General features: G+C 38.9%; 1 protein-coding gene across 9 annotated transcripts in view; it reads left to right on the top strand.

Moving 5' to 3' along the window:
• Positions 1-20,181, top strand: part of IRAG1 (inositol 1,4,5-triphosphate receptor associated 1) — a 161,096-nt gene extending 140,915 nt beyond the window's left edge. For 8 of the 9 annotated variants that reach the window (XM_043550135.1, XM_027819501.3, XM_043550137.1 and 5 more), the window contains 6 exons: positions 259-308; positions 3,846-3,953; positions 5,512-5,576; positions 13,691-13,810; positions 15,720-15,848; positions 18,001-20,181. In XM_043550135.1, the coding sequence (XP_043406070.1) occupies positions 259-308; positions 3,846-3,953; positions 5,512-5,576; positions 13,691-13,810; positions 15,720-15,848; positions 18,001-18,241 (713 nt within the window). In that variant the 3' untranslated portion in view covers positions 18,242-20,181. The remainder of the gene's footprint in view (positions 1-258; positions 309-3,845; positions 3,954-5,511; positions 5,577-13,690; positions 13,811-15,719; positions 15,849-18,000) is intronic. The other variant, XM_037899811.2, reaches the window with a different exon arrangement.
• The last annotated feature ends 2,875 nt before the right edge of the window (positions 20,182-23,056 follow it).

Below are 23,056 nucleotides of genomic sequence, written 5' to 3'. Positions count from 1 at the left end.
CTTTTCTTTGCTGTTTTTGCTTATGTAGCCTACCGGAAGTTGAAGTATTAAAACTTTCTTCTGAAAAATCAGCATGTAGGAACAGCCAGTAGGCCAGATTCTGATCGCAGTGGCAACTGAAGTCAGTTGAAATAAGTGGGGTCCTTACAAATTTCCATTGGGGTCACTGAGATCAGATCTAGTTCATATATCAATTTTATTTATAGGGATTTATCCATATAGTCTAACTCTGTTCTTTATCTACTGTCTTCCATGCAGAAGATGGAATGCCTCGTTCATCTAGATCCATGTCTCTTACTGTTGGAAAGGTATTTTGACAATATTAACAGAAATTAAACTGTTAAGTGAAGATTTTATATAACAAAAGTTCAATCGCTGTCTAAATATATGGAATTTGATTGCCTACTACAGTCCTGATAAATCTGAAGTGCAGTTTGTGTGATGGCCAATTCAAATATTTTGCAAAAAGAAAAGGAGTGCTTGTGGCACCTTAAAGACTAACCTTAGAGTCTCTAAGGTGCCACAAGTACTCCTTTTCTTTTTGCGGATACAGACTAACACAGCTGCTACTCTGAAACCTGTCAAATATTTTGGAATTTTGTAAAATTGAGAATAACTGTATACAGTAATAAATAGTAATTCTTGGAATTAATTGAAAATTTATAAAGGGGCCTCACTAATTGGTTTCAGAATAATAGTGTTTTAGAGCACAATCCTGCTTTACAGTCCATGGCCAGATCCTCAGCTGTGACTGTCATAAGTTGAGCATCAGGCCAAGAATGACTATATGAATAGGGGTTGCAGGATCAGTCTCTTAGTCAGGTTCTGAAATTGTCACTCGTAGCAACCACATCATTTCCACAACACCATAGAGATAATCCAGTAGGTTTTAAGGGTGTGGCTCACTGATTCAGTCAGCACAGGACAATCTTTTTTTATTGTTTTGTTAAAGCATTCATAACTGAGATATTTTCCATGCTTGATATTGACTTATTAATAACTTTAACAAAGCTAGTTTTAAATATGTGCAGACTCCTAGCCTTTGGAGACTCAGCTATAAGGCAGCTCCTTAAATTCACTAATTAATACAGCTGAGAACCTATTCAGCTAATAGGAAATTGATCTGTTATGTTGTTCAACTTCTGCAAGTTTTATTTCATATGTATATTTCATCGTTTGTAATAGTTAAGGTCCAAATTGTTCCCAGCCCCATGCAGATACTCAGTGGGAAGAGACAGGGAACAAGCCTCCTTTATTGTTCCTCTCTGTCCAGGTGCCACCCATACTCCCATTCCTTGCACTCTCTGCACACAGGGACCAAGAGACTTTAGTATCTGAAGCAGTGCTAGACTCTCCAGAAATGGTAGAGCCAATCTTCTTCTCCCCTTCCATACCAGCAAGTAAAGCTGAGCTGGCATTTTGGGAGCATAGTGCACTGTACTTGGATAAAGATTGTCACGGTCTACATTCAGGCATGCACTCACCCAGCACGACTTGGAGGCATATTGCCTGAGTAGGGAGGTTCAAATTCTGCCCCACCGCCATGCTTTTTCTCTTGGGGTGGGGGAGGGGGGACAGCAGCAGCCTGGGAAATTCCATACCAGAAATTGTGTTAAGAGAATGTTAAGTTTATACTCAGAAGTCAGGAACTACCAAGCTAAGGTTGCACATACCATTTTAACTCCTCTTTGTATCTATATGCATTTTGATAGTCTTTTTTTGTTTACATTGTATTTATTTATTTTAAAAAAAGCGGGGGGGAGCAACTGAGGAAGAAACAAAAGACCTAACAATGTAAAGGAATGGGAAAAGAGGGAAAGGAGACTGACATATTGGTTTCCATCCACTATGGATTAATAAAAAGTTTCTAAGAAGGTAGACTAAAACTTTTAAGATTTGTCTGAAGTCTTTCTTGAAACAGTACCTGCTCTTTAGCTGCTAGGTCAGCCAAGTCGCTGACCCAAGCTTCTATCCCTGGAGACAGTCTGCTCTTCCATCTAAGCAATATGAGTCACTTGCCTACAAGCACTGCTCTGGAGAACTAAGCTTTCCGTGAGTTGGAGAGTTTTCAAGATGATGAGCTATATCCAAAAAAACAGTTCTGGGAAGTAATTTTTAAGGAGGTATCTATTATCATACTAACCTTACTACTTATTCTAGCTGAAACAAATGTATCCTGGAACAGTCCCAAAACATGTGAGCCAGTGTGGTTCCAGGAGACCCACATCTCCAACAGCAGTCTGCTTTGGCAAAATCCATGCGCTGTAATCTATGCGGGGACCAGTGTGAACAAAATAAAATTTGTGGCTACATTAGCCTTAATCATAGATCAGTTGCAGAGTTTTAATGTTTTGCAAGGCATTTCCCCATTGTCTAGGCTCAAAAATATACACAAATCTTTGTTTCAGGCCTGGCACAGGCAATCTGAATTAGGAAGGGTCTTTTGGGCCTGGAAGTCAGGCTGCAGTTGATTGGGTGTACCTACAGATGGAGCTCTCTCCACATCGACTATAATTCTGGCATCTCTGCTGCTCTCAGTGCATCCGGACCAAATATGTCCTTCAAGAGATGCTTACGCTGTGGGTAATGCCATGCCACTGGACCAGGTAAATAGTACTGTAGTTAGAGTACTTGGAAAAGAAGAAACTTGATCCTCAATCCAGAGACCCAAATTATCCCCTTATCCATCCACTCTCTCCACATTAATGGTTTTTGATTGATTTTCAACAATGAGCTGCCCAAAATACAGCATCAATGTGTGAGAAGGGATGGACTTTAGTATTTTTAGCCAAACTGGGCCATGTTTGTTTGGTTGTTAATATTTTAGAGGACATTTTATGATTAAAACAGTAATGGACTGAACCCAGCCTTCCTGCCAGCAGGAGAAGTTGAAGGTTGATAGTCTTTAATTACATGATCACATGCTGTTTCTCAAATTTATAATATTGTATAAATTTTCCTTCTACCTTATATATATCATCTTCTAATTTATACTTAAACTGTTATAATGTTATTGTGTTAGACTACAACCAATATAAAGAGTCTTTCCTAAAGTATGCTTTAATACTTAGACCCCAATTCAGGAAAGCACTTAAGCATGTGCTTAACTTTTGAAGTTAGCACTTAAGTCCCTATTTACTTCACCGTAAGCAGGTGTTCAAGTGTGTTTCTGAATAGATACATTTCTGAATCAGGACCTTAGTCAGCAGCCATTTATCAGACCTTTTCTTTTCAACCAATAGGAAGTGCCAACTCGCTTAGGTGCATATCAAGGAATGAGGCACTTAACTACTAAATTAATTTATCTGCCAACTTATCTGACCTATATTTACCAGCAAAAAAATCACTATTATTCTGTTACATTTAATCCGTAATATACTGTATATATTGTAATATATTGTGTAAATTTACTGTGTACTTTTCTTATAAAGGATGGTCATGGTCTTTGTCTGGTATATAAGGAGTGATACACAGTACTACAGAATGCTAGATGTGTGTCTAATTTTGTAGAAAAAAAGTGTATAATACTATTGTAAAATTGTGTTATTTAAGAAGCAGTATGTGGTCATGCACTTAGACTAATCATGATGGATACACCCAAAGGGGGAAGAATTAAGGTTGGACATGCCACCGTTTCCTGACTTTTGCAATATTAACATTCTCTTAATATAGTTTTATGTATGTCTCATCCAAAATAGATAATTGTGTTTGGTGCTGCTAGTATAGGTTAGAATATTTCTGTTGTGTGGATTGTATGAATCTGCTTGTTTACAATACCTACCAACCACAGAGAATTATCCTTCAGTTGAGCTTCTCGTATAATAAAGTTTGTTGTTTAATGACAGAATATGCCTCGGAGGAGAGTCAGTGTTGCTGTTGTTCCTAAATTTAACTCATTACACATTCCCGGCCAGTCACCTACTACGTCACCCATACCTTCAATGCCATCCCTGGTAAGTAAAAATAAGTCCATAATTTAAAGAAATTAACATGTTTCTTAAACCCGTGTCATATCGAACTGAGCAAACATTTCTGAAAAATCTGAGCCCATTTGACATTGCAAATTTGAGTGATTCAAACTGCACTCAAGTATATGGTTTAAATTGGGAATATCCATGCTAGTCTCTCCTCACCTTTTCTCAGCACAAAAATGTATGAGACCCCCAAGCTTGAGGAAACACTTCTAAGAAGCCTCACACCCCCAAGCCTACCTTGTTGATTAGGTCTTCATTAAGACACACAGGGAATTTCCCAGTGCCATGAGCCTGTTTGGAATCTGTGACCCAACCTTTGTGATAGGGATAGTCACAGGTGGCTATGTAGCCGATGCTGCATAAAGGAAATACCCCCTCCGAATCAGCTTCCTTGGCTGCTTACCTTAGGAACCCAGTGGCGCTGTATGTTGGCTCACTGGGGCCCCGAGGCAAGTCAAGGTATAATCAGATTCTACGTTATAGTTTCTGTTTATTCAGTGGTAATGTACTATGCATAAAAAAGTAAAAATAACCTCCACAGTAGAACCCAGAGGGGATGATAATTTCAGTCATTTACTGCTCTGTTACTGTGACAGCTCTTCTAATCAACTGTCACAAAAGTCTTCAGTATAAACCCAAACTGAAAAACTCATACAACAGAAATGTACAACTCCCACTATAGCCTGGGATAAGTAGCATATTCAGCTCCTGTGTTGCCTTTTTTGTTTACAGCAGCATAATCTGGTACTATATATTGTTTGCACATTAAAGAAGAACCAAATAAAACTTGAGCTTAACAAATCTACATAACATATTACTCCAGTGCAAAACGTACCAGGTACTCCTAGCTTCAAAGATAGACTAACAGATCCAAGATGACAGATCTAAAACTTTTAAAGATGTATGGTCAAGGCTCTCTGCTGGAAGGCCAAAGCTTCTTTAATGGGGATTATTGCAGACAAGCAGCTGAAGAGCAGCACGTCTGATGGAAATGTCTTCAAAGGGACAGTATTTTTAGCTGAGTGGGAGTTAAAATGAAATTGATCTTTAAATTGAATTCAATTTAAAAAACAACATGATTGCATGACCATGTTATGTCATTATGTGCCCACACGAATTGTTTAAAGACATGAATGGAGGTGAAAAATTCATTGTTAAAATTTCTTACTGAAAACCCAACAGAGGAACCACAATTTACAGAAAAGGAAGAGACGGGAAAATAATCAACATACTATCCAGTAGTCAGTGCACAACAAAAGGAAGAGACTAAACAACACATATATAACGGAAGTAAGGTAGAGAGAGAGGCACAAAAGTGGCAAAAACAGCTACTCATAATTTTTAAAGTCCATTGTTTACAGAAGTAGTTTGAGAGCTCAATTTTCAGGAGATTTTGTGTGATGTATTTTGGAAGAAAAACTTCAGGTAAGAAACCCATTAACTTTATCATCATACTGAAGTTGCATTAGAAATCAATTCATGAAACCTAACATTGCATGGAATTTAACATTTTATTTCTCATGTTTTCAATTTACAGGCTGAATCACCCAATGGAAGAAGTAGTCTGACATCTACACCTGCCCTACCAGCCCTTCTAGAGAAGTGAGTGTTCTTAGGTTGTTTTTCATATTGGATTTATTAGACAACGAATGTTTGATATAAAAATGCAACAATTTCTGTAAGGGAACTAAAATGATAGGATTATGGTCCTTGATGTCAATGAAGCTATACTGATATACACCAGCTGAGGATTTGACCCTATTATTCTACTACTGAGTGATTATCTTTTGCATTTCCTGTTTCAAGTATGAAGTTGTAACTTAATGAAGCAATGTAACTTTTTTAGAAAATCAGCAATTCCATTTCTACAAAACTTGGCCCTGATCCTGCAATCTGATCTACACAGGCAGTCATCTGTTTGTTTAGCCCAGGCCCCACTAGAAACACTTACTTTTAAAAATTAAATTTCCCTTGGAAAATAAAGGATTCAAAGTACAATAAAAATGTTTCATGAAACTCTACAAAGCTTCAGAAACCTATCATTTGTACAAAAGTTCTAGAGGTTTCACAAAACTCAAAACCCCACCAGCTTTTTCTCATCCCTACAGTGCATGAACTGTACTCAACAGTATAGAATAGTTCTGTGCACTGAGATTTGAGAGGTCGTGATTTATTTAGTGCCACATTTAAAAAAGATCGCTGCTTAATTAGTTGACCCTCGTGATGATGCTGTGCAAATCTTTCAGTGGTTTGGATTTAAATTTAGATATGTTTTTAGATTTCAGGTCTGTATTGCACCCATTTTGTGTATGTTTCATACCGCTTTTAAGCAAGATGAAAGCGGAAATGAGTACATCCAGAAAAATTTCAGCACACAATAGAACAGCTCCTTAGCATGCTTTCTAAAGCTTTTGTCTGCTGTATTATCTCGGAAACCATCTCTCTGGATCTTTTTCATCACATCACAGTGCTTATGTATCTTTCAGCCTGAAAAACTCTGTCTTTCTTCCCTGTCTCTGGTCCTTTCCCCCACTGTGTTCCTCATTTTTCTTTTTTTCAGCCTTAGATCTGAGTTCAAGCTGCTGGTTCTAAGTGTAGTCTGCAAAGCTGTGTGCACCTTGTACTGCCCCCGCAAAGGTCCAGCAAACTAGCCCCTAGGGAGAGCTCTGTTTCCTTCATTCTTCAGTTTGCGAAATAACAGTCCTTCTTTAATTTAAACTTTCCTCATTTTTGCCTGTCTGGGCACATATTTTGTTCATACTGCAGACTGTCCACCCACAGTGTTCTTTGTAGTGTATCAACTTATCCTGCTTTTTAATTTTCTTTCATTTGACACTTAAGTATACTCTTTAATACCAAACAGTTTCCCCTCTTCCTGCTCCCCTCTTTTGAACCATTAATGCAGAATAAAAGGGTCTCAATCCAACCCTTGCATCTAACACAGTTCTTCCCCGGTATTCCCCTTGTTATGTTATATAATCTCATCTCGAACGTCTGCACTGATGATGGTACAATGACCTCTGTTGACGGGTGCTTTGTTGTCTGGTCGCACCAGCGGAAAGGCAAGAGGTAATGGATGTCGTTTAATTAGGCCACAAATTTATTCACTTAAAATATCTGAGAGTAGCCAGCAATAAATTGTACAGTGCAGATCATCATCATTTCCACATAATTTCCAATTTAGTCCCAGACATCCTGCTGCTGGGGCCCTGCTGTCCTTCTTTACCATCGCTAAGGGGGGGCTATAAAAGGAAAGAGGGTTGACTCCTTGCTGTACCAGATGTAGGAGCCCCCAACCCCCACTTCCTCAGCTCCCTTAAGGGATGCTTTCCTTCAAAGCCTCTTTGAATCCATTTTATCTGATAACCATATCCCTTCCATACTGAGTACCTGCACTGGACATCTGCCACAATGAGCTTGGCTGCCTCTGGCCCATCTCCCGCCAGTTTCCAACATAGTTACTGAGTCCTTCCTTAATAGTGGACAGAAAGGTCTCTAGTTGCATTGGTGTACCCCATCCTCCCTAAATAAGTTAGGTGCCCCGTAAGATATGTCCAGATGAAGAATTACGCAACCCCTTTCATTACCCATGAATTTAGCCACATCCCTATTCATATATCCCCCAGTCATATCAATCCATGGACGCTTCACAGCTTCCTGCCACACCCTGCACTGTAATATGTCAGACCAAATAATTGTCATTCCAGGGAAAAAATCCTGGATCTGCCCCAAATCCCTCTTAGCTCTGATCATCAGTTCAACTCCCCTACACCTTCCCAAATCGTCTTCACCAAGGTGAACAATAATCACATCCAGTGCCTGCTCCTGGGCCTCCAAAGAGTATACAAGGGACATTAGCTGATTCAAGAGCAAGCCTCTCCTTCCATGCCAGCTCAGGATTGCTTCACTACCAAGACCCAGCTGTTACCCTCCAGACAACCTGGAAGGCCACCTAAGCACCCAGTATACAATGCTGTGCTCTCAGATCCCACAGCACCACTCGTTTGGCCTGTTTGCATGATTCTGAAATTGGAAGCACAGGAGAATTAGCTTTGATTCTCTACCTGGGGTCTCCCCTACATCCTGTATACGTTCGAATGCTCTTGACCAATTGCCTGCATCACTGTCGCCCCTCACCCAAGTTGGGCCAAAGCTGTTGCAGCCCCGATTTGGAATGAGTGGGAATTAAATTAATGCTCTGGTAGCCCCAACTTTAAATTGTAATAAATGTATATGTCATGAGGATTCTTCCATCCCTGTGAATAAAGAGGGGCCTTTCCCCAACCAGTCTCGTTGCTATATAAGTCCTTCATACCCACACTGGTTAAACCCTGACCTCACCCCTTCCCATTTTGGACTCACCTTGTCCTCCTCTCCCCACTCCCCCATCTGTTTTCAAGATCCTCAGGGTCAAGATGACTGACCCTTCCCTCCCATTGTAAATCCCACCACTCCAAAGCTCTTCCTGATGTATCCCTCGCTCACGCAGGCACTGGTTCGCTGACTGTGAAAGCTCTAAAAACCACTACCTGGACTGCAGTTTTGAACAAGGCCACCTCAGGTCCACTTCTGCTTATAAGTTCTCCAACTTGCATCAAAACCCTAAGTGTCTGAACAGTGATGGGATAATGGGGATCCTTTCTAGGTCCTCTGTCCCAAAGCCACCTTACTAAAAACCTCCAGACTCTGAATCCGTTACAAAGAGCTGGGTAACCTCTCATTCGACTGACAAATGTAAGGCCTAATAGGTGACCAGAAATGGCAGATGATGCCAGCCCACAGAGGGCCAGTGACACTGTGTACTGAAGTATCTGGTCTTCTGGAATAGGTCAGGTCATCCACAGGCCCCTCATCACTGAAAATGCACAAAATCATTGAACCTCTTGTCATAAACCTAAATGTTTGTGGTGCTCCTGATCTCTTTAATGCCCTGAGAGCCTTCATGTGCCATGGTCCCTAGAGTGTTCTGGGTATCAATTCTGGTTCCTTGTTGGTTCCTGGTGTCAGGTCCCGAAATTTGTCCACCTGAAATTGAGAGAATGCATTGGCTACACTATTATCAATCCCAGGTACATCTCTGGCAGAGAAACATTTTAAGAGTTAATCACTGTAGTACAAATGCCCCTACCAGCTTTATAACCCTGGCAATCTGGAGGACTGGCAGTTGATAAAATGTACTATTGCCATGTTGTAGTCCAAAACACATGCTTTTGTTTGCAAAATCCATTCTCCAAATCGTTTCTGCTATCAAAATTGGAAAGAATTCCAGAAATGTTATATCCTTTATTATACCTTTTAGTATCCGATCTAAGGACCATTTCTCGGCACAGCACCTGCCTTGGTAAAATACCCCAAAACCTTTTCTTCCTGATGCATTGTAATGAATCTTTAACTCTGCCTCTATCATCCATTCCTCCCTCCAAAAAGACACTCCATTAAAATGATTCAGAAACTGTTCCTTGATTCCTAAATCCTCATCATCTCTTTATTAACCATTTGAAAATGGATGGGCTTCGATATTCCCAAGATGGCAGTTGACAGTCTGGTGCAAAATGCCCACCCTGGGGCTACCAACTGACATGCAACATTTCAAAGTCCAATAATAGACTGCAGCTCCCACAGTATAAACTTCCTGGCTGCTCTAGCCTTGATGATCAATTCCAGAAGTTCCCCCAGTTTATCCTGGGGGAGTCCAGATATTTACCAGCTGGCATATCTAACTCAATCTCCAGATGGATCAATAAGCAGAGGAGTCCCTCTGTTTTTTTTCATCGGCCAGAAGTACCCCCATCCTACCAGTCAAAGCTTGGAATGTGGCCACTGGGCTGACATGCTCCTCAGAATCTGCCCTGCCTGCACACACAAAGTCATCCAATTAGTGTACCTCCTGCTATAAATCAGACTCCCGTGCCATTTCCCATTCCAGCGGAGTGCTGAATTTTTCAAACTCTGAGTATGAGATGGGTAATCCCATCAGGAAGGACTTATCAAAATAAAACTGATCTTCAAAGCAGAAACCCAAAAGATTAAAATTGGAAGGATGCACCTGCAGCAATTGACGAGCCGCCTTGATGTCACATTTTGAAAACAGTGCCCCCTCAAACAAGTCCTAACCATGCACACAGGAGGAATAGAATATTGAACATAATTGTGAGTCATTAACCGAATTGCCCTGTGGGGATGACAAGTGGTGAATCAAGTGATATTTGCCAGGTGCCTTCTTAGGAATCAAGCCCTGAGGAGAAAACCTATAGGATCCTCATAGGTAAGTGATTGAATGGGCCTGCTTTTTAATTTAAGATTATTATTTCTTGTAATACACAGTCAACCTCAAATAAGCCTTTCTCCACCATGTTATGTCCTTTCAGTTATTTGTATAGCTGTATCATACCTTCATGTCTTTCAGTTACATGCACTAAGTTGAGTTCCTTTAACCTTTCTTCACACCATGTCTTCCTTCCATTACTGCTCTATATTTTCCTTTACTGATATGCAAGCATTCAGCCTACAAGTGCCTATATTCACTTTTCCTTCTGTTTTTAATACTGGTGAGTTTTGTGGTTGATTTGTTTTTGTTTTTATGGTTTTGTGGGAGGGAATGTCGTTTTGGTTGGTTTGTTTGTTTTGGGGGTTTGTTTGTTTGTATTTTTTGTTTTGTTTTTGTTTTGGAATCTGGTTGTTTCTTTTAAGCTTCCCAAGTCAGCATCTCCTCTCCTTCTATTCTCAAATGGTACCTCTAAGAATATTATGAGCAACTAACAAAAATAGAATGCAAGCAGACATCATGATTAATGACCAAGCTGTAAGGCAGTAAATGATTTTAATTATCTGAGATCATTTTTACCTAACCAAGGAGACGTTTCCAAAGAATTCAGAAGACTAGGGATGGCTCACTCAGCTATGGCCTCCCTTAAGTAAGTATGGAAAAACCATGGCATCTCGAAATGTACGAAGGTGTAACTGGTGAAACTTTTTCCATAGCTATTTTGGATGTGAATTGTGGGAAGTTAATGCTGGTGACAAAAAAAAAATTGAAGCTTTTTGAAATTTGGTGATGGCAAAGGCTCTTGTGTATCTCCTCGGTTGGGGGGGAAAAAAGACTAATGGCTATTTTAGAAATATTATAGAGAGACAGACTCTGATGGCAGAAATCAACAGACACAAACTTATGTACTTTGGTCATAAATGACATAGAGATGGAAATAGCCTTGAGAAAGTTATTAGGGAAGGAATAGTGCAGGATCATCATAATAGGGGATGTCCAGCAAGGAGATGGATGGATGATGTGCAGCAGATCACTGGGAGGTCAGCTACTGAGTGCTTGAAGTTAGTGATGGATTGTTGAAGGCTTCTGAAAGTTCTGTTATGATGTCACCAATATTGAGAGACGAATAAATGGATTTATGTACTTTACTTACTTGTCAAATAAGGTACTGCTTAACATGAGCAAGACTGGAAGTCTCGGGCCCCTAGAGAACAGCTCTGTTGAAAAACATATATGCATCTATAGAAATTTCTGAAGACGGTATAAAAATATTTGGGTAGTGTCAATTACATACCCTGTTGAGTTTTATCGCAACTAATTTCTTGGACTTATGAATGCAAATTATGTTGTACACTACACTTTTTAAGATTTTGTATATTTGTGGCTTGCATTGGATCACTTCCCTGTTCAAATAGTGACAAACTTAAAGCTTCTATAATAATCTGATGATAAAGATATGGAAACAGACTGAAAAATAAACACATGATATTTTGAGATGGGAACAGAAGACACACCCAAGCTGTTTGTGCAGATTTTGACAAAGGATTTCCACTGTGGACACAGGATGTGGTGCACTTAAAAACTGTGTGCCACGCAAGTGTATGAAAGCATACAGCATATTGATAGGCTCCTTTCCATGGCAAAACACTTATCTCTTGCAGGAAACATTGCACATTCTAAGGAAGTTGCTTGCTGACATTTCAGAATTAAAAGATAAGTAACTTGTTGAAGGACAAGATAATACTAAAAACCTTCTTGGCATACCGTGTATTTTTAACAATCTTACCTTGGACTATGTTAAATATCATTTGAAATTATTTGCATTATATTGTGTTAATCTGGATCAACATTTGTTAAGATGCTTTAGGCATTATGCAGAATTGAAAATTTCAAAATATGCAGTTCCTATCAGGTAAAGAATGCTAACTTTCACCTTTTTAGTTTGCTTTAAATCTCAAGATATGTTTTGTTTTGTCCCCATTATACTTTACTTAAAGCTCTAATATTCTAAAGCTGGGAAAACAGTAGGTATAAATAACACAAATGAATGGGTATTCAGCAATACAGCTATTAATTTTTGGTCCAATCATGCTGTCCTTACTTGAGCAAAATTCCCACTCTTGTCAAATAGAGTTTTCCCTAAATTTGACACATCCCTTGTAACAATAAAGAGATTCCAAAATGATCAGAAATCTAACTTACCTTTTCTCATCAATAAATTATTTTTTTTTAAAGTCCATATTATTCAGTAACACACGCATATCTTGAAGATTCCAGGTTAATGGCTTGTAAGTCTGTAGAAGATGTGGGGCCAGCTGGCTCCCTGGTGTAAGCTTGTGCAGCTCTGTTGACTTCAGTAGAGTTATGCGTATTTGCCCTGTGTCAAATTTGGCCCATGAAGTGATGGATTTCCAGAAGTAAATAAGGAAACCTCACCTGGTGATAGTTCAAGGGACATTGGTCAGTTGGCCACCCACTGGGAGGAAGACAAATTGCTATAAATGTTCTCTTAAAAGAATCAATTGACCACAGATAATCTGTCCTCCTCTAATGGGATCCGATCCCACACCACTGAAGTCAGTGGGAGTTTTGCCACTCACTTCAGTGGCAATAAGATCAGGCCTATAAAAAGAGTTCTAATTGCTTGAAGTTCAGACAAGACATACATCTGAGATTATTCCCTGATTTTTCTAGATTCCAGCATTCTTCAAGTGAGTTAAGATTTATGATCCAGAGACAAATAGTTTTTTTCATTTTGTGTGGCTAAATATAGATTTGGCCCTTAATCCTTCAAGTAAAAAAACACTTTCTTCACAAAACATAAATTATCATCTTCCTATCATTCACAGATATATATATACAATTACGCAATATGCAGTGGCTTATATTAAAGCTAAACATTCAAAGATCTTAAAGTCAAAATGAAAATACACGTGTCTAAATGTATACATACAGCATATGCAACCCATGAGAAGTTAGATTAATATGCAGAAGAAAAATAAGAGGAGAAATATTAAGTGAATAGCCAGAATTTATCTGTATTATCTTTCTTTGTCATAACCTGCTCCAATTTCTAGGAAGTCTTTTAGAAAGTCCAGGGAGAAATGGTTAAATAGAGAACAAACTAATGCTGAATATGAGCAAGGGAAAAAAAACTCTCTAAAAAAAATCCAACATTTAATGCCTTAGAGACCTGTCAGTTACTGCTCTTTAGATAGTGATCTTTGAAACTAAAAGCTTGCTTAGAACCATTGTTTTTCTCTTTTGCAAGGTTTTTCTGCAAGGTAGTTGAAAAGAAGGAATTCAGACCTCCTCCAAAAGATACAGTTGAGTTTATCATAACAGGATCAGAATGAATATGAAAGGAATTGCATCATTCTCCAATTGCGTATTCCAAAAACAACACTTTCCAATGCTATTTTTCCTTTCTCTTTTTCTTTCATCTTGTTAGTGGAAAGTCAAATGGAGAGCATGACCATGAATCGCCTGCTTCTCTGCTGACACAGAGCTCTTCGGAGGAGATCAACCCTGAGACAAAAGCCAAGATAGAGGAGGAAGCTTATAACAAAGGGTAAAAGTGTTTATGTGAACTGAATTCCCCACGGGGGGTTTACCAGTTTAGGACACATCCTTTAATGATATAAAGCAACTGTAAGTGTATGTGCACCACTTTCACTTCTCCATGAAGATGAGAGCCAAATACTTCAAAATAAGTGAATGATAGAAATAACATTTACTCAATTCCCCTTAAATGACAAAACCTACTATCAACTATATGTTGCTTTGTAATGTGTAAATAAATAACATAGGAATAACTACCCCGGCTAAAAACAGTAAATTAAAATAATTCTGATAACGTGCAATAGTTTTAATGTCTCTATACAATGTGCTGATATGTTTAATGTTTATTTTGCTGTCCTGCATAATAGCTTGCCTAGCATCAGAGCAGCTAGCACTTATTTAATAAACTAAGGAACATAATTTTATTAAAGCTATAAAAACAAACAAGAGATAGATAAAAACTGACAATTAAAACAATAGTTAACCCAAGTAGCTATGCTCTACCATACATCACGCCTTGAAGCTTATTAGTCTAAGCTGTGGTTCCAGCAAACTCCCGAAAAGAGCAATTTCCAAGGCAGGAGCTCTCAATTGAGAAAATTCTACTTCCAGCCCTGAAGAGTTTTACACTAGGAACTGATAAACCTAGCAGGGTGGCTCTTGTTAACTGCTAAGTGGGATACTGGGTAAAAAGGTTTATCTGAGATAATTGTATCCCAGACCACTCAGAGCTTCAGAGATCATCAGCAACATTAGATCTGCAGCCAGAAGTGAACAGGAATCCATTGGTGAACCTGGCCACAGCAACTTATCCCAAGCTGTATTCAGCACCAGCTACAGGTTCTGAATGAACTTCAAGGGTAGCTCTACATGAAATGTCTTGCATTAATCCAAACTGGAGGTAACACAGTCCTGGATAACTTGCAAAGTCAGCAATATATAGAAATGTTTGCAGCCTCCTAGACATCTCTACTTGAGGAAAGACTTCATGGGCCCCTACTGCTCTCCAAGATCAGGAGATCTACAATAACAGCTCCAAGCATGTGAACCCAGTTGGTGAAAGCTGGGCAGTTTTCCAGCAAATCACTTCCGTATGATCTGAATTGAGTCACAGCTGGTCACCTTTAATCCCTATACCAATCTTGGTCAGACGTTGGGAGAGTAATAAGACTGTAGAATCTGGGCTCAGTGAAAAGGAGATGCAAAGCTGAATGTCATCAGCATTGTAAGGATAGAACAGCCCAAAACATCTCCCCTAGGCATTGATCCTGCAAAGGGTACAGCAGAGTTTGTGGTCATGCACAAGGTTGAGCAGAGAATTTATATGGGTCTGAGTAAGATTGTTGACTTGACATAGCCTTTTGCACAACACAGACATAAGTTTCATGCACTTTGTGCACCCACTCGTACTCACAAGAGCTCAGAGTAATCAATGGAGAGTGGGGCAATCTGTCTCCAAGTGCATACCATAGAAAAAACTCCACCACCTTGACAAGTGTAAGGAAAGGCACTGAATTCATTCTAAAGACACTAATGATAATAGTGTATCTTTATTTTTGGGATGGACTGGAAGCAACTGGTAAAGTCCAGTGTCCAAAGTGAGTCAAAACCTACCCCTCTCTTGTGATACCACAGCAGTTGTGATCAACTGAGAACTTTAACCCATATTTGCAAGGTGATGGACTCAATGATCTGATAGTTTTTTCTAACTAATATGAATCTATGTTGGAGGAAGGGACAGTGGGAACCTGTGGTATCTTAGTGGCCTCTGCCAATATTTTCCTGTTGTCTAGGCACCACACCACAAGCAGTATTTGTGTTTTATTTAATATTTTAACTAAATGGCCAGTTCTTCACTGAACAAGAAAGAGGTATTTACTTGGCACTTCTAGACTAAGAAATATGTTTTATGCTTAAAGTTATCAGGAAGGCTTAAAGAAAACCAAAGAACTTCATGAGCTAAAAGAGGAAGATGAAGAGAAAACAAATGAAATCCCTGATGAGCATGCAGAGGGTGAAAATGAAGAGATAAATAACATGAAAAACAGGTGAGAATCCAGTGTGGTGTATCTGCCAGGATGCCAGTTTACTTTGAGAGACACAGTTTTCTGCTTAGCACTGTGTCACAAGATACCTTCATAAAAGCATACTCCTGCCTATCAAGGCAGGACTCGATTACAAAAAATGTATTTCTCAGTCTATACATTAAGAAAACCACCCAAGAAAGCTCACATATGGGCAAAGGGTCTCTTGCTTAGGTAAAAGCAACATTTCACATAAACACCTGTAAAAGATAATACTGACTGAGAGGTGAGCAGATAGATGTGCAGTTAAGAGATCCATTCCCCTGTGTATTTCTGCATCTGTTAATTATTTAAAGGTCACTTAAGCAAAAATAAATATAGCTCCTTTTGCCTTCCAAGTCTGCAGAAAGGCAAAAAAGCCCTGCTAAAAATCAACCTCTACAGTATGTGCAGTACAGCCAAGCAAAAACCAGAATTTCAGTGCCATGAGAAAATCTAATATATCAACATTTGCTTTTGCTCCAAATTGGGACACAGTGTTGAAATATCAAAATTTTTCACAGAATAAAGTATTCCAAAAAATTTCAATTGGGAAATGTCTAAACATTTTTGACATTTTTTGAGCAACACAAACATTGTTATTTTGCCAAATCAAAATGTTTCATTTTTGTTTGTTGAACTGACCCAAAACATTTAGTTTCAAGTCACATTACTAATATGCAACTCCCAATGGTTTGCCTCCTTGGAGCTATAATTCTAGTGTGTGATGCTGCTATTCACCACTGAGAACGAGGCTCCCTGGCTGGACTACATCTCCCAGGATGCACCAGGCACCTTGGTCAGAAACTCTGTCTGTTGCATCCTGGGAGATGTAGTCTAGCAAGGGAGCCCAGTCTTGAAGAGAGAATGGGGGCCCAAACTAAAACTCCTATGAGACAATATGGCACAATAAGGAAACACTGTTTAATGTTGAACTAACTCAAAAGAAAACGTCAAGTCAGTTCAACAAACCAAAACATTTTGTTTTGGTTTTTGCAGGGTAAATTTCAATTTAATAGAAACTGCATTTTCTGTTGGAGAAAAAACCAAATTTAATGGAAAGTTCCCAACCAACTCTACCATGCAGCATGGAAGAGGGTGGGTTTTGGGGGTTTTGTTTGTTTGGTTTTTTTGGTTGGTTGGTTTTTTTTGTTTGGTTTTTATGTTGTTTTTTGTTATAGGATTTTTTTTAAACAAATTGTTTTAAAGATCATTATGCTGGTGATAGTGAACATCCATTGTTTCAGTATATGACCACATTGAAACTGTACTGTGAGGTGGGCTAATCATGAGCAAAAGTGACGAGAATTCTAGGATGTGTATTGAAAAGGACGGGAACACTTAATAAAGGTTCTGAAGCTTCTTCCTCTTACATTGTTTAATGGGACTTTTGAGTCTAGTACTGGACACCTGATCTGAAGCCTTTGATACATAATTTACAAGGCTTGCTGCAGCTAATTGCCTTTTCCTCTTGCGGATAGGTTGATGTTCTTGTGTGGATGTACCCATTCTATTTGATTATACATACACATTCTTATATTTTAAAAAACAGGCATTTGTACATTAGAGAAGCACAGAACATTGATCAGAGCAAGTAGAACATCTGACCGTAAGCTGAGGCAGTTCTAGGAGGAACCCAAAGATCCCAAACCTCTTCATTCTAGGGGCCACCATATTTTGCCCTGTAATTCACCCTTCTTCTAAATCTCTGCAAACATGTGGCCCATCCCATGGTCCGAAGGTCAGCCTCCCTCCTGGCAAGTCATGGTGACTTATATTGGAAAGGAACTTTTCTAAAATTATTTAAATTAAGCGATTATGAGCTAAACAGGATCTGAAATATTGTCAGATTCTAGTAATGGGACTGCCTTTTTGAAAGAGGGAATCAGGGGACTGGAAGTCTGTCCCTGTGCGGGACTCTGGAAAAGTAGCTCACTTAATATCGATCTACATTTCTGTTTATGTATTTGTAAAAAGGACATAACAATATGTTTTTTATCTAGCAGAGAGTGTTGGTCCTTTTATGCAAGATGGTACAGCATATAATTGCAAAGTTATTAATAGTCAAAGTATTAAGGTAACTGACTTGTATATAATTATTGTAGAAGAACACTTATATCTTTTTTCCATTTTACAGCAAACTTGAAGTTGTTATTAATTATTTACATATACTGTACCCAAAACTGTGTAAACACTGGAATGTGGTCTGGATTGTAGCAGCTGCGATAATCGTTTTTGCTGCGCTGTTGGGGATCTACCATTCATACAACTCCTGTGTTGAATTATCAGATGGACCCGAGGGGAAAGCCACCTGTTCTGCTGTCCAGCAATACTCCTGGTGGAACTCAGGACTTCAGCATGAGCAAGGCACAGAATAATAAACAAATTATAAAATATTTACGGTACATCAGTAAGCACACACTTTAAAACACGATTATTAAAGCAAGGTAGCACTTTGTCATTTTCCTGTTGCTAAATGTGATCAGTAAGCCACACTAGTTATTCTATGCCATCAGGCTTGGGAATGGATTGTGATCTACCTAGTGAAATTGACCATCTGATAAATACTTCTGTTTTTTTGTCATGATAATTGTATCTGACTGATATGACTTCATACAAATAAAGTCACATTTAAATCATGACAAGGTTGTGACAGTCACCAGCATTAGCCAGGATATTCAAAGGGAAGACTGATACATTAGACCTTAATTCATGCACTTTTGAGGAAAGCTATAAAAGCTACCAGTTATAAAGTATTTGCTTTAACTTTGCATTTCTTGGCTTTTATTGACTGATGTCATAACTTTCACAGCAGTTATATATAGGATTTTTTTTAAAATGTAATGTCCTTGTTTAGAATGAGTGGGTGGGAAAGAAAAGCCTTCTGCTGAAGACTAAAAATATTATACTGGGCCAAATTTATCCTTGGTATATTTCCATAATATGAGTTACACAAAGGATGAGGTTGGCCCAATAATCATGCAACAGTGCAAAATGGAATGCTGACTAAATATGTTTTGTATTGCTATTCATAATGCATTGCAAGAGGGAAACCACTCCATTGTTTGAAGAGGGTTTATGTTAAGGGCTAAATCCAGGTCTGTGTGGCAAACAGACCAAGTGCCCAGTGTGTCTCAGAGCCTCTTTGTATGTCAAAGGGACATGCTGTGCGGTGCATTTTGCTGCTCTTCTGAACAAGAGTGCAGTGCACTCCCCACTAGCAGTTGCCACTGATTGCTGCAAACCAGTTACTGCTTGGCAGATTAGACATATCCCCTAAACTTCAGACTACAGCACACCAAGAGAAGGGGTGAAGGCCAGCAGGTTAACTATGGATGGATTCTGCCCAGCTGCTTGCACTGGAGACAGAGACTCACTGTGTCTTTTTCATGCCCTTGCACACCATCATAACACTGGTCAGAGCTGAGCCCTGCGTGTGTTTAAAGTGCTTACTGATTTAATGTCCTCACGTAAAGAGGTCACTGGGCACACGCAGCGGCTCATTTTAGAATCAAATGCTGTGTGTGTTAGCTGTTCTAATATATTTTCAAAACTCCAACAAGTTATGAGGCCATCACAGATTAATTATTTTTAATGAGCCACTTATTGGTGAGTTATAGAAGCTCACGGAAGGATAAGAAAATATTTAGCCAACGTTGACGCTTTTGTGCATGTATAATTTCAAAATGGCCAAATCATTTTTGAAGAGAATTCACCCATGGGCTAAGGTACTGAAATGTCTGGCACTTAAGAGTATATTGTATGTACCTACAGAACTTGAGTTGGGATTTCTGGTCAAGTATGTCCATCTTTCCATTGCTATGCACTTGAATACAACTGAACTTTTAAAGAGAGTGTGACACTGGAGAGTATTGTTGGGTCTCAGATGTGTCGGTGTTTTGTGGGATTATGAATCTAGTTTGCTGAGTGACTAACGGCAGTTTCCCCTTGGGAAGGATAAGGAAGCCATGTGCAGTACCTAATTCTGACTTATCTGCAGCCAGTAGCAAGATGTTTTCTTTCAATATAGTCCCCAAACTCTCAGCAAATGAAACTAGCTGGGAGAATAAAGGTTTTTAACTGACTCAGAAGTGTTTTAACTCCAATTTCTCCCACCAAAAATAACAAAGCTCTCCGGAGAGATTTTTCTCTTTAATGTTAACTAACTCACTTCTTTTACCGTATTTCTCAGGCAGATGTTGTTCCAGGAAAATATCAGATGGCCACCACTGTTGCTAAACAAATAGTGCTTGAATTAACCATTTGGTGTCTTCAAAAAAAAAAACAAAACCATCTCTGGAGGAGTAAAGGAATCAAAGTGATTAAAGAAGCTCCATAAAGCTAAAGGAAATGTGCCATTTGTTCTCTATCTGTAAACAGCAAAGAATCAAATAAACAATTGAGTTTTTATAAATTTTCTATCAGTTTGGGTGCAGCTAGAAGGTCTGGCAGATTCAGACTCCTCCATTCCAAAAGGTGGACTTTACTCAAATGGTGAAATTAGTATGTTTGATGACCTGAGCATTAGTGTGATTAGGTGCCCTTTACAAAACAAAGCATTGGTACTGATAATTTCTGTGGTTCAGCCAGGGCCAGATCCCTGTGCCCTTACTCACATGGGCCCTGATCCAGCAAAGTACTTATGCTTGTGCCTAACTTTAAACATGTGAGGAATCCCACTGACTTCTATGAGACTAGTCACATGTTTAAAGTTAGGTATGTGTGTAAGTGCTTTGGTGGATCTGGACCACAAGGTGAAATTTGCCCCTGTATAGAGGGCATGCACACCCTATCTGGGACTTAATTAGTGCATTGGCCTTTTGGGAGCTCACTGCACAAGGGTGAATTTCACCCATGAGTTGTTCCATTGGTTTGAGTAGAATTTCTCCCATGGGTCAGATATACAGAATTTAGCCTCCAGAGTCTTTGGTTACTAAAGGCTTAGGGGGAAAGGATGGGCAAAGGGCAAGGTGTTTTAAAGGGGATTAAAAGATGAAAATGAAATAAAGTGAAAAATAATGTGGGGATTATTTTTATACCTACTGTAATTAAGCTGCCCACTTAAAATAATAGCCCCACAGTGGCTGTAACAGAGTATTAAATACTTTATCTTGTTCAACTAATTAATGAATATACTTTTGTGTTTAGTGAAAATTAGGGTTGTGCTCAAAAGATTTTAAAATCTAATTTTGTCAGTCTGATTTTAATTACCTATATCTGAAAAGAAAACTTCTATTCTCTGTGTTCATAAGGCATGTCAGATTACAAACAATAGGTCAAATATTTATACTATTAATACTGAAATAGTTTTCTTGGGGTGCAATATTTATTTTTCTGCTTCAACAAGACACGTTTATTGTTTCTCATGCACAGCACTGATGTTTTTAGTAGAAAGAATTGAAAGGGGGCACTATTTTTGTGTATCATATTATTTAAATTTGTAACATTGTAAGACCTTGCACAAGTGTGCTAGTATTGTACTGTATAGTATCACATACTTGAGTTTTGAAATAAAAATATGGTTTCAAAGTCTTTCAATTCCCAGCACAAGAATTATTTAAGACATGCGCACGTATCTAAGACTGACCTACCCCTATACAGGTTCTTGCTAGGAACCATAACAACAATTTAATGATGAACTAGTAATTAAGGTTTCCATTCCACACTTACTTCCACTTGGTTTACTGTGTAATTTGAATAGAAGTATAAAGTGTTGGTGCCTCTCTCACTCTCATTCCAGTGATGCAAGAGCAATCTATGTCCTTCTGGAACTTTGGGTACATCTTAAGGAAACCTGTTATTTGCCAAGAAGGTGTGCACCATAGTCTTCTAATAAGATGAAAGTAGCCTTTTTTAAATGATCTCACCACTTTTTAATGGTTTACATTCGTTCTGTTGCATACCCAGGTCATCCCATTTACCCTTTTTAAATACTGGCACAATTTTAGCTTTCTTGTAGTCTTTTGGAATTTCCTCATTGTTTCAAGAGTTATTGAAAATCAACATTTTGATAAGCTCTTTTAAAACTCTTGGATGCAATTTAGTAGCTGCTGTTTAACATCCTCCTGAGGAGTTGTTATTGAAATGGAAAATGTTACATCATCATTATACAATATGACTACATTAACTGTTCTTCTCAAATACAATACAGAAATATTTATTGACTATTTCTGCCTTTTTTTAAATTACTATTGACAATTCTACTATTTCCAACCAGTAATGGACCAATGCCATTGTTAGGATTCTCTTTGTTCCTAATAAACTTTAAAATCTCCTCCTTGTTGTCCTTAACTCTACTAGCCATAGAGTTGGCCTTTGGCCTTTTGCTTCCCTTATCAGTTTTCTACAATTCTTAGCTTCTGATTTATATTTATTATTCTCAATTTCTACTATCACCTGATGCAGAAGAAGCAAGCAGTGGTATTTTTCAGGATTAGCTATACCAGTGGCAGACTCCTTTCTCAATGGGAAAAGAGTTTTTAAACTTTCTTCTGACAAGCCTTGGGTGTTGCTGGCATTCCTGTAAAACAGGGCACGCTGACCCTTTATGGTAGGGTACAGGCGTGACACTACCTGTTGCCATGTTCAGGACAGAATGAGTGGAATTCTAGGAGGGTTAGTTCCCAACACTGATGAGAGATGTGCGCCTTGCCTCAATGCATAATATGAAAGGGGGCATGGATATAAGGTGCTTTCTTTTCTTGTGTGAAAGAGAGACCAGGGAAGAAGCAAGACCTGCTGTGGGTGTCTCTACAGAGAGAGAGAGAAAGAGAGGCCTGGGAAAACCTTAGTTGGGCATTTTGAAAAAGCCAGTGAAAAGTTGCATGAAGTTCCAAGGAAGGGTGGTGGTTGTGGCAAGGCAAAGGAAGTAGCTTTGAAGGAGAAGAGAAGGAGAGAGAGTTGGGGGTCAGACTCAGAACTAATGCCTCCTTCATTGTTAAGGGCCCCCAAGGCTGGTACTTGTTGAACAGGGAGGGCACAAGCTCCCTTTTTACTCTGAGGGGCTAGTGGGAAGGAGTTGCTGTTGTATCCTAGAGAGGGGAGAAGAATGAAGATTGACATATCTTTAGGTGAGGGGCTGTTATGCCTCTGAGAGGGGTTAAGACTGACAAAGCCACAAGAGAACTGTAAAAAGAAAAGGAGTACTTGTGGCACCTTAGAGACTAACAAATGTATTTGAGCATAAGCTTTTG

The sequence above is a fragment of the Chelonia mydas genome, chromosome 6, assembly GCF_015237465.2.
Source record: "Chelonia mydas isolate rCheMyd1 chromosome 6, rCheMyd1.pri.v2, whole genome shotgun sequence".
Lineage (NCBI taxonomy): Eukaryota > Metazoa > Chordata > Testudines > Cheloniidae > Chelonia > Chelonia mydas.
This window is presented reverse-complemented; position numbering and strand designations above follow the sequence as displayed.